Source organism: Alosa sapidissima, chromosome 10, assembly GCF_018492685.1.
Source record: "Alosa sapidissima isolate fAloSap1 chromosome 10, fAloSap1.pri, whole genome shotgun sequence".
NCBI classification, from domain to species: Eukaryota; Metazoa; Chordata; class Actinopteri; order Clupeiformes; family Clupeidae; genus Alosa; species Alosa sapidissima.
In genome coordinates, this window is record NC_055966.1 from 29,656,590 (window position 1) to 29,669,089 (window position 12,500).

The 12,500-nt window shown below is 44.7% G+C and overlaps 1 protein-coding gene across 1 annotated transcript in view; it reads right to left on the minus strand.

Annotated features, from left to right (window-relative positions):
• tars2 (threonyl-tRNA synthetase 2, mitochondrial) overlaps positions 1–12,500 on the minus strand; it is a 25,003-nt gene that overhangs the window by 2,329 nt on the left and 10,174 nt on the right. The window contains exons 9-14 of the mRNA XM_042105947.1: positions 12,424–12,500; positions 11,439–11,605; positions 6,346–6,508; positions 4,207–4,344; positions 485–562; positions 62–162 (exon numbers count right to left, since the gene is read on the minus strand). The exon at positions 12,424–12,500 is cut by the window's right edge and continues 22 nt beyond it. Coding sequence (XP_041961881.1) covers positions 62–162; positions 485–562; positions 4,207–4,344; positions 6,346–6,508; positions 11,439–11,605; positions 12,424–12,500 — 724 coding nt within the window. The remainder of the gene's footprint in view (positions 1–61; positions 163–484; positions 563–4,206; positions 4,345–6,345; positions 6,509–11,438; positions 11,606–12,423) is intronic.

The window sequence follows — 12,500 nt, forward strand, 5'->3', positions numbered from 1 at the left end:
CTCTGTCCAGATGAATATCTTGAGATGTTCCAGCTACAGTACCCCTGACAGCTGCACTCACCCCACATACTGAAGGTTAAATCTGATTGGCAGCTGGAAGTCCAGTTGAATGGTAGCGCACTGGTGCTGTCGGCCAATCGCGTCACGGATCTGGATGTCAATCTAGGAGAGAAGTGAAGGGTTAACATCCCTCAGAGAGCATCTGATGCAGAGCAGCATCTGCTGTTGATCTGTATAACGAACAAGCCCTCAATACAAGCCCACGGCAGGGCAGCAGAGGTATATCATTACAAGTGGACAGATAATTATCCTGTCCACCACCACGTAACAAAGGCTCCTTCAGGAGCGGGTGTGGGTGAGCAGTCCTGTGAGTGGGGGTCGTTTCTAGTGTTCGCTCTCGGGAGCTTGCACTCTTATTGGTCAGAAGGGACCAGTGTGGGTGTGCTCAGTGTCAGGGACCTTTGACCTGTGACCCCAGTCTCACCTTGGGGCCGTAGAAGGCTCCGTCTCCTGGGTTCAGCTCCCAGTGCTCCCCGAACTCCTGCAGGCTGCGCTCCAACTGCTGCTCACAGGAGGGGAAAGGGAAGAAAAGAGAGAAGGAGGGGGAGAGGGAGGGAGAGAGAGAAGGAGGGAGAGAGGGAGGGAGAGGGGGAGGGAGAGAGAGGAGGGGGGAGAGGGAGAGAGAGAGAGAAGGAGGGGGGAGAGGGGGAGGGAGAGAGGGAGGGAGAGGGGGAGGGAGAGAGAGAAGGAGGGAGAGAGGGAGGGAGAGAAGGAGGGAGAGGGGGAGGGAGAGGGGGAGGGAGAGAGGGAAGAAAAGAGAGAAAGAGGGGGGAGAGGGAGGGAGAGAAGGAGGGGAAGAGGGTGAGAGGGATGGCGAAAAGGGAGAGAGAGAAGGAGGGAGAGAGGGAGAGAGAGAGAGAAGGAGGGAGAGAAGGAGGGGGGAGAGGGAGGGAGAGAGAGAAGGAGGGAGAGAGGGAGGGAGAGGGGGAGGGAGAGAGGGAAGAAAAGAGAGAAAGAGGGGGGAGAGGGAGGGAGAGAAGGAGGGGAAGAGGGTGAGAGGGATGGCGAAAAGGGAGAGAGAGAAGGAGGGAGAGAGGGAGAGAGAGAGAGAAGGAGGGAGAGAGGGAGGGAGAGAGGGAGGGAGAGAGAGAAGGAGGGGGGAGAGGGAGAGAGAGAGAGAAGGAGGGAGAGGGGGAGGGAGAGAAGGAGGGGAAGAGGGTGAGAGGGATGGCGAAAAGGGAGAGAGAGAAGGAGGGAGAGAGAGAGAGAAGGAGGGAGAGGGGGAGGGAGAGAAGGAGGGGAAGAGGGTGAGAGGGATGGCGAAAAGGGAGAGAGAGAAGGAGGGAGAGAGGGAGGGAGAGAGAGAAGGAGGGGGGAGAGGGAGGGAGAGAGTGGCAGGGGAAGAGGGTGAGAGGGATGGCAAAAAGGGAGAGAGAGAAGGAGGGAGAGAGGGAGGGAGAGAGGTTTAACACTCCTAGACCTGCCAAGCTTGAAGACTTTTTTTGAGTAGCACCTCAAGCCGAGAAAAAAAAAAAAAATGCTCACGTCGGTCTTCATGCATGCAGCCTAAAACAGACATAGCCATAATGTTGACAATCTGTTAGAGCTTAATAATCCTGACCTATGAAAAACAGTTGTGTTGCTGTTATGAGGTTATGTGCCGTCAAAATGATTTTGGAAACGTAATGTTAGGTCAAATTATTGTTACGGTTCCCTTTAACAGACAAAAGCCTGCATGTTTCGAAAATACATCCAATTTTCAATTCTTACATGCTGACTAATGCAAATGACTGATTGCATTTAAAGAATTTAACTTGCACACATGTACTCGGTTTCTTTCAGATGGCGGTGTCTTTCTGCCATCTGTGAGGCTGCAATGATTACATTATCCCAACTAAAGGGGCGGGTCTCAGCGATAGCTGCGCGATCTCTGTCTGGAAGCCTCAAATTTGGTCTCGCTTGTTTTCGCACTAATAATCAAGAATAAATTATCTATATGCTACAAAGAAAAAAACAACATAAACACTCATCACTGAGCAGCTCAAAATATTTAGTCTATAGGCCCACTTTCAGACTTGTTGTAAAAGGCTACATTTGGCCTTGGAAATATCTGCACTACCTGAGAGCATTTTAGTTATAAAAACTTTAATCATCAGCGACACATGGAAAATATATTGCTAACTGAAATAAGTGGTGAACCAGTAATAACTTTCCAAGACAACATCAACTATTTAGGCCTCGGTGAATTCACAATTCCACTCAATGGAGATTTTTTTTAGCAAATCGGCAGCTGGGGGAACGCAAATTTGTGAGCGAACACTTAAACTCACCTCATCAAGTCTTTCATATAACCCACCGTTGGCCGAAGAAAAAATAAACTATGCTCCGTCACTCTCACTTGTCATTTTCTCTATTTCGCTCACCCTTGCATGAAATAGATCTGCGGTGATTCTAATTTACACGCTCCAGGGAAGTTGCATTTTGCATAGTTTTAAATAAAAAATTCTATCCGCGTACTTTGATGTGAAAATGTGTACAGGTTGGCAGGTTGACACACACACACACACACACACAACTATGAATCCTGCCCCCCGTGTCACATGTCACTCATTTACAGTTTAAGAATCATTTGCAAGGAGGGAGACGTAGGTCATAAAGATGGATAAAATAGAAAGAGAGAGAGAGAGAGAGAGAGAGAGAAAGAAAGAAAGAAAGAAAGAAAGAAAGAAAGAGAGAGAGTGAGAGACCAAAAGGAGGTGAAGTAAAAATAGGGTGAAAAAAAACGAAGAATTTACCAGAGGCAGGCGGAGAGAGAAGAACAGAATAAAGAGTCAGATGGAGGAGAGAGAGAGGGAGGGAGAGAATTAGAAAGAAAGAAAGAAAGAAAGAAAGAAAGAAAGAGAGAGAGAAAGAAAGAAAGGAGAGAGAGAGAGAGAGAGAGAGTGAGTGAAAGTGAGTATAGGGCATGACCAGCTCTTTATATTTAACCTGAACTAAAAATAAACCCACATGTCTACACACTACAGCTCTCCAGCCCAGCATGACATATGACTGACACCAAGCTAAAACACAAACACACACAGCAGCTGACTGGATACCTGAGGTTGTCTGGGATTTGGATGTGTGTGTGTGTGTAATTGGCAGCAGAGTGTGATTCATGTGGTCTATTTTGACCTATTTAAAACTTTAAAACACATAACTACAAATGCCCCTCACAGTGTGTGTGTGTGTGTATGTATGTGTGTGTGTGTGTGTGTGTGTGTGTGCGTGTGTGTGTGTGCGTATTAAATAGTCTGCCTGTAATGTTTGTGTCATTTGATTTATGAACGTTTTATGCAAGTTTGAGCATATTTGGATGTCAAGAGCACCAATGCGCGTGTGTGTGTGTGTGTGTGTGTGTGTGTGCGCGTGTGTGTGTGTGTGTGTGTGTGTGTGTGTGTGTGTGTTCAACAGCAAATCTCCATAGAAGTGTTTAATGACACCCGAAGAATATGGCACGCTTCTAAGGCCTTTCCACCCAGGTCAGAGAGTCCACAGTGGTGTGCGTGAGTGTGTGTGTGTGCGTGTGAGAGTGTGAGTGTATGTGTGTGTGTGTTTGTGTATGCGAAAGCGAGCCTAAACTTGTAGGAGGCTTGTAATGCGAGAGCTTTTGTATAAGGGAGTGCCACATCAAAATGTAAATATTAGGATAAGTGATTGGGACAAGGCCCCCATAATGACCTTCTACAGAATGTGTGTGTGTGTGCGTGTGTGTGTGGTATGTTTACTCACTCAGTAACTGATGCAAAGGCCTGGCTGCCCGGCAGCAAGTGAGTGTGTGTGCCGTTTCTGTGAGTGTGTGTGTGTGTGTGTGTATCTATGTGTGTTTGTTTTGTTTACACACTTTCTTTGCATCAGACCATAGCAGTGACACCCCAAGGCATATAGTGTGTTTGTTTCTGTGTGTGTGGAATGTATGAGCAAATGTGCAGTATGTGTGTAAACATCTGTGTGTGTGTGTGTGTGTGTGTGTGTGTGTGTGTGTGTGTGTGCCTGTGTGTGTGTGTGTGTGTTGCACAATGATTTGAGATGTAGCAGCAATTTGGCAGCAAATACTTTCTGGCACCTCTGAGACAACTTTGAAATCTTTAAAATTTCAAGTAAAAATGTTACTCTGTGTGTGTGTGTGTGTGTGTGTGTGTGTGTGTGTGTGTGTGGTCTCCTCACCATCTCTGCGTTGTCCCAGAGAGCTGGCTCCCCCAGGCAGGGAGTGGGCCGCGTGGAAAGCTGACAGTGGAAGGAGAAGCCAAACACGCGATACACACTCCGCACAAACTCCAAACACGATGTTATCTCGCTCTCCAACTGCAAGAGGGAGAGAGGGAGAGAGAAAGAGAGGAAAAGATGAGAGAGGATAGATTGATTAAGATTTAAGACTGAAGGAGGAGGGGAAAAGGTCATGTTATTATGAATTACAAAATTAGACTCCAGTCGCCCGTTAATACGGAAATGATTAAATATTACTGATGCCTTCCATTTGGCATTCATCTCTGGGCTTGGACTGGGCTCCATCTGTTTGATGTGTAAACCGATTCATGACAACATGCTGCCGACTGATGCTGCAATAAATTAACTTGGAGTCCAGTTTATGATGAGAAATGAAAAAAAAAAGGACTTCTGAATTTTTACAAGTCCTTTCTTGCAAAGATATCTGTTTTACATTTGCATATTTGAACGAGAGAGGAAGAAAAATAAAGAAAAGAAAGACTTAAAGAAGGGAACGAGTGAGAAGGAAAATCAGAGCAAGGACTTAAAAGTATAAAAATGTCTGGCATGTAGGCAAATACCACAGACAATAAAAACCCTGCAGTAGAAGACTGAGGAAAAACAAACAGAAAGAGAGAGATAGAGGGAGAGAGAGAGAGAGAGAGAGAGAAGGAAAGAGAGTGAGTTAGAGACACAAATGTAGTATGGGAGAGAGAGGGGGGGGGGTCGTTCATGGGTTTATTTATGTTTCTCAAAAAATATCTAACGCAAACGAGATGTGTGTGTGTGTGTGTGTGTGTGCGTGCGTGCATGTGTGTGGTGAAGGGGCTGCAAAACAGAGGACAGAGGCCCATTGAACACCCTGGAGAGGGACATGGCGTTGAGGGGGTCTTGTTGACAGCGTGCTAATCTTATTCGCTAAAGTGAATCAGCAGAAGTTAGCACAGCCATTTTCACTCTGTGTGTTCATGAGTATGTGAGTATGTGAGTGTGTGAGTGTGTGTGTGTGCACATGGAAGAGGGTGTGTGTTTAGCTCGGTACAGAGGACAGGAATGTGTCTTTCCCGCACATTCCAGTGATTTAAGGTAAAGTGAGAGGAAACTCAGTCACAGTCACAGTCACACACACACACACACACACACACACACACACACACACACACACACACACACACACACTATCACATGAAACGCTTCAGCTGAATGCTGCTTATTTTGGCTGCTCCTGTGGAGACTGCGGGAGTAGAGTAGATCAGTGAGATGACAGCAGTGGCCTTTCAGCACCCACATCTGGCCTACAGACGCACGCACCACAGTCCAGTTTAACACATCTCTTCTCTTTCTATCTCTGTCAGTGCTTGTTTCTCCTGCTCTCCTCCTCTCTCCCTCCATCTCTCACTCTCTGTGTGTCAGTGCTGCTCTCCTCCTCTCTCCCTCTATCTCTCTCTCTCTCTATCTCTCTCTCTCTCTCTGTCAGTGCTGCTCTCCTCCTCTCTCCTACCATCTCTGTCTCTCTCTCTCCCTCTCTGCTGCTCTCCTCCTCTCTCCTACCATCTCTGTCTCTCTCTCTCTCTCTCTGCTGCTCTCCTCCTCTCTCCTACCATCTCTGTCTCTCTCTCTCTCTCTCTGCTGCTCTCCTCCTCTCTCCTACCATCTCTGTCTCTCTCTCTCCCTCTCTGCTGCTCTCCTCCTCTCTCCTACCATCTCTGTCTCTCTCTCTCTCTCTCTGCTGCTCTCCTCCTCTCTCCTACCATCTCTGTCTCTCTCTCTCTCTCTCTGCTGCTCTCCTCCTCTCTCCTACCATCTCTCTCTCTCTCTCTGTCAGTGCTGCTCTCCTCCTCTCTCCTACTATCTCTCTCTCTCTCTCTGTCAGTGCTGCTCTCCTCCTCCTTTCTCTTGAGGGCTTGTGGGCTTGTGAAGCTCACTGTGTCTGTGTCTCTTATCCCTCAAAAGCATCTATCACAGCAGCCGATAACAACCACATTAGAGCCAGATGTGTGCTTGAGTGTGAGTGTGCATGTGTGTGTGTGTGTGTGTGTGTGTGTGTGTGTGTGTGTGGCAGTGCAGTGCGGGACCTGTGGGAAGGCAGAGGTGGGGTACCTGTTCTGGGGTGCAGAAGATGTGGGCGTCGTCCTGGCAGAAACGTCTGACGCGAGTCAGGCCTCCTAGCGCCCCCGAGTGTTCATTACGATGCAGCGCGCCAAAGTCCGCCCAGCGCAGAGGTAGCTCCCGCCACGAACGAACCCGCTGCTCGAACATCAGGCTGCAGACACACACACACACACACACACAAAGACAGTATTGATAACAGATTACAACATCTCCAAGATCATGGTCATCTTCAATCTCAACGTTTTGCACAGTTTGCTACGGTTTCCATGTTGAATGACACGTTTGGTTGAAATGGTGAGCACAGAATGGTGCACTCAAGGGAACTATGTCTTTGCGACTCGCTGTGCAACACCATGTATACAAAACCCGCGCTATTAAAAAGCCAGTGCCCACAGTGTAACCCAAAAATAATTTACAGCTGAAAGATAAAAAAGAACGAACAGACATTATTTCAAACTTCAAAACTGTCGCAACTCTGCCGTCATTATGTTAAGCCCGTCCACTGACTCTATACACGATGTGATTGGCCTGACCGAAGTTTGTTTTTTTCCAGCTCGCAAGCTAACGGAGAGTTGCTAGACTACCCTAGCTGCAAATGACATTTGCTGCCGCTAGGGCGCGTCTAGATTTCTAGGCTATCAAACCAGGGCTTCCTCATCAAATATAGCCTTAAACCAGACACTGGTGCTGTAGCTAACACAATCAATTCATCATGGAGCTGATCATTCCATGACAAATCAGACAGAATCCATGAAAATGATTGGTCGCACCGCCTCAGATTTTCTTGGTAGTTTGTCTCTACATAATGTCTACAAAACACTATTATAACACTAAGTATTTAGTTCCGATGTCTACATATTTATTAAATTATCAAAATGCCTCAACTTCAAAGCAATGTTTGGGTGTTAGTAAGTAAGTAAGTAAGTAAAGTAAGTAAATTTAATTTATAGAGCACATTTAAAACAGTTCCCACTGACCAAAGTGCTGTACAGAGGATATGGCTAAAAAAAGAAAATAAAAGCAAATCAGAACAAGCAAAATATAAAAGGCAAGCACAGAGAAAGTAAGCAAGACAAATACAGAAATACAATAGACAAATAGACAGCCCTAAACAAATAAATAGCAACAGTACAGAAGACACTTGAATATGAAGAAGAGAGGAGAGAGATGGACAGCTAGGAAGCAGGGAAGGCCAAGGAGTAAAGGTGAGTCTTTAGTCTTGATTTAAAAGTGGTGATGGAGGGAGACAGTCTAACATCTGGGGGCAGACAATTCCACAGACGTGGGGCTGCTACCGCAAAAGCTCTATCGCCTCTTTGCTTGAGGCGGGTGCGGGCCACAGAGAGAAGACCCTTATCGGCAGATCTAAGGGACCTGGATGCTGAGAGGGGATGGAGGAGGTCTGAAATATATGAGGGAGCCAACCCATGCAGTGCCTTATAAACAATCAGAAGGACTTTGAAGTGTACCCTAAAACTAATGGGGAGCCAGTGTAAGGAGGCCAGTACAGGGGTGTTGGTATTTCTTGGTGCCAGTAAACAACCTAGCAGCTGCATTTTGTACTAATTGCAGACGAGAAAGTTGGGAGTAGGGGAGACCAAGATAGAGGGAGTTGCAATAATCTAACCGGGATGTAACAAATGCATGAATTACTGTTTCTAAGTCCTTGGGAGACAAAGAGGGTTTGAGATGGGAAATAATTCTCAGCTGATGGAAGCTACTCTTGATAACAGAGCTAATCTGCCTTTTAAAACAGAGCTCTGAATCAAGGATGACACCTAGGTTTTTGGCATGTGGCTTGACAAAAGAGGAGATGGGCTAATTTTCCTTCAATCAGGGGTCTAGCTTTAGAAGGACCAAAAATTATGTTAACATCTTAAAAGGTAGTATTCCTTACCTGACCAAATGTTCTCAACACTTAACCATTAAAAGTGTGTGCTGTATGCTCATTGATAATGTTGCCCTAGAGCAGGGGTCTCAAACTCCCGGCCCCGGGGCCAAACCCGGCCCGCGTCCGGCCCAATTCCGGCCCGCGACCCATGTCAAAATAATAATGTAATCCGGCCCTTGAGGGTTTTTTTTTTTAAATTGCGACAAACACCGATACTGATTAAAATAGACGATAGATCCAAGTACGGTGACAAATCTCATTTGTACTCTCCTCCACTATTTGCTAGACATCCAGAGCTTGATTCAAACCCAAAATCGCAGCACAATAGGCTATTACACGTGCATTTGTAATGACGTGGAAGCGATGCAGGCCATAGTTTTGCACAAATTGAAGCAGAAATAGGCCTACACAAAACGTTCACGTGTGATGAAGTCTTAGGTAGGCTTGGGTATTCACCTATTCTGATTCTGAAGGAGAATATCTTTTTGGAGATTATCGATCGTCTATTGACAGTGATAGTCACGGTGCGTCTGTGAATGGAGGTGCGTTGTGTGTAGCCTACAGTATACGACGGTGTCCACTAGCATACCATGCTTATTTCGATCCTCTGCCCAACAAAGCTTGGAGGTTGCAGTGGTAATCGTGATGATCGTGTCCGTAATGGACGTACAGCAGGGGTAGTAGAAATAGGGCTCTGAAGAACTACAAAGTCACCCGCGATAGGAACTGATTTGACCAGGATACTTTATTGTAGGCCTTGTGGTTATAGGCTAGTAATAGTTTACTATTGTTGGTACATCTTAGGTGTTTTCCTGTTAATTTGTTATGTGGGTAATATGACAAAAAAGAAAGTAAACCTGCTCAAATATGTTCATTCAGTATTTACTGAGGTGCTTGCCATCCAGTGGCAAATTAGATGGGTAAATTTACCCCCTTCATAAACTTTTGTTTATACTCAAAGATTTTTACATTTACAGTAGGACTTTATCTCTGACCACTTTCAAGCCATGGTCTTCTGAAATTTTGATATAAAAATCCAATGGTGTTGCTTTCTTAACCCTGATGCCTATGTTTGCCAGGTTTAAAAAAGTTATGAGAGGAAAATATTTGTATTTGGTGTGAAACACAGACATAGGCCTACCTGTTTTTATTCTTTTTTGTTTGTTTTTATCATTTGTATTAATATTTATTTTATCATTATTTTATTTATAAGCTAAGGTTGCTAGCACAGGTGTCTAAAAATAGATAAAAAAGACTTGCACTTTCTGTTTGTAGTTTTGTGTTTGAAAATACAGTATTTGAAAAAAAAAACATTGCATTTTAGGAAATAGACGTTCTTTTTTTGTATTATTCTTTAACACTGACGTGGCCCTCCAATCAGAAGACATTGGCAAAAGTGGCCCCCAGCTCATTAGAGTTTAAGACCCCTGCTCTAGAGGCATCACTAATGTCATTTTTTGTCCCCACTTGGCAACGATCAGTATTTTGTCTGCAAATACACTACTTTATTAATGTTGTGCCAACATTTTAGTTCTATTGCCACAACATTAATAAAAAAAAAACATTGCATTTAATCACAAACTAATGATTAATACCACATGGGTACAAAAAAGTTTATAAGACCCTCAATGTCACTCTTTTGCACTTTGTTCCAAATCTACGGCCATAAGGAAAAACAATGAGCCTGCCATACAAAGTTTAAATAACTGAGTCATACCAAGAATATGTTTTTCTTCCAAACTACAAAGTGTGGGCTGGCTATGAATAACACTCAACAAGATATTAATCCCTCTGCTAGCCCTCGCTAGCAACCGTACACAACCCATTTCTGTAGCTATTGTTATCCAGCAATGCTTGAAATGTGTTCAGCTCTTTTTTTTCAAATATGTAGCTGCTAAGCAGGATTGTCTGACAGCTTTTGATTGCATCAAATTACAATAACCTAGTGTCAAGAACAATTGTATTGCAGTTGCAACTGAACTATGGCAGACCGATAGGATTTGGACACGAGGCTATCTATTCATGCTGAATTCCGTTCCAGTTCCCACTCTACATACACACCAGAGGACGACACCCTACATGCACACCGCAGGACGACACCCTACATGCACACCGCAGGACGGCACCCTAAGTCAGAATGACATCGTCATTGTTTTGCCAGCCTATGCATACAGAATTCAGGCTCTGCTAAGTTTTAAATTTGTCAGGTAAAAACCATTCTTTCCGGACAAAGGGCTGGCAAGACAAACTCTTGGTGGAAAAGCCAGCTTTAGAAAGCCTGCCAATGCTGAGGTCATTTATTTACCAGTATCTCACTCAGTGAGTCCAAGTCTTGCAAAACACAGAAAACATTAACTAAGGTGAAGAAACTCAAATGCTGACATTTCAATCGGATGAAAGACAAATAAACACTTTAAATATGAGTGTGTGAGAACGTCTACTTTCAAGACGTTTGGGGTAGGCACAGGAAGGCCTTTATTCTCTACCCTTTCAGACGCACACACACGGAACATGGGACCCTACACACACAGTGGACCTTTCTAGTCCACTTGAACTCCATGTCCATGCACAGCTGCTGCCCGTTTGTGGTGGAACTGAAGATACATTCACGAAGAGCCCCGCGTAATACCCTCCGATAATGACATTGACTTCACTCGGACCCTAGTGGACACTTGCACAGTAAAGTGTGACACTGGCCTGAATGAAAACATTAAGCTTTGAAAGTGACTGAAACAGTGGTGGGTGGAAGGGAGCTGCCACATCTCCAAAGAGTGCTTCGTGTTGCATTGTTTGGAAAACTCACAAATGTGTTCAGGACTTCTTGCCAACCCACAAACAGAGAGAGAGCAGAAAGAGGCTCTCCCCTCCCCTCTGTTTGGTGCAATGCTGCCACTGACTCCTTAAGTGGGTGAGGAATTTGGATTTAAATGAGGGTTTTGCCTCTTGGGATCTGCACAGTTTCCTTCTGCATCCCTTGTGCAAGAGGATGCTGAGAATTCCAGCAGTTGTTTTCATCTTTTCATTTCAGTGGAATTCATTCAGATTGGTTTGAGTGGTATTGCCACTGTGGGGGTCATGCTTTGACAAACCCTGACAGATCCCTGCAAACGTGTGTGTGTGTGTGTCGCATGTCAAAGAGATGTAGGACAGGAAGTAGGACAGGAAGTCAACAGGAAGTTACCGGTCTCACCAGTGGGCGGGGCAATTCATGGGCTTGAGTGCGTAGGTGTGTGGCTCGCACGTCACGGTGAACATATTCTCACTGTAGTGCTCCCAGTGGCCAGAGCGTTCCCATAGCGACGTGCTGAAGAGGGTGGGCGTCACCACCTCACTGAAGCCCCGCCTCCGATACTCACGCTGGCAGAGACAAAGTGAGAGAGGACGTGTGATGTATTATTTTGAGATGCTAACACGTATGTGAATAGTCATTACAATAAGGAAACTTTGAGATGCTAACACTTGTGTGAATAGTCTTTAAAATAAGGAAACTTTGAGATGCTAACACTTATGTGAATAGTCATTAAAATATGATGTATTATTTTGAGATGCTAACACTTATGTGAATAGTCATTACAATAAGGACACTTTGAGATGCTAACACTTGTGTGAATAGTCATTAAAATAAGGAAACTTTGAGATGCTAACACTTATGGGAATGGTCATTACAATAAGGAAACTTTGAGATGCTAACACTTATGTGAATGGTCATTACAATAAGGAAACTTTGAGATGCTAACACTTATGTGAATGGTCATTACAATAAGGAAACTTTGAGATGCTAACACTTATGTGAATAGTCATTAAAATATGATGTATTATTTTGAGATGCTAACACTTATGTGAATAGTCATTAAAATATGATGTATTATTTTGAGATGCTAACACTTATGTGAATAGTCATTACAATAAGGACACTTTGAGATGCTAACACTTGTGTGAATAGTCATTAAAATAAGGAAACTTTGAGATGCTAACACTTAACAAACATGTGAGGAGGGGAGAGGTCACACAGTGTGGTCTCGGTGTGTATGTGTGTGTGTGTGTCGGTACCTTGAAGGAGTTAGTGAGTGTGTGTGTGGCCCTTAGTTAAGAGTGACTGACAACATGTGCGAGTGTGTGTATAGATGTCGAGCGAGCGTGTGTGTGTGTGTATGTGTGTGTGTGTGTGTATTTACCTTAATGAAATCGGTGAGTGAGTTATAGATGTGTGCCCCTTTAGGCAAGAAGAAACAGCTGCCAGGACTGACATCAT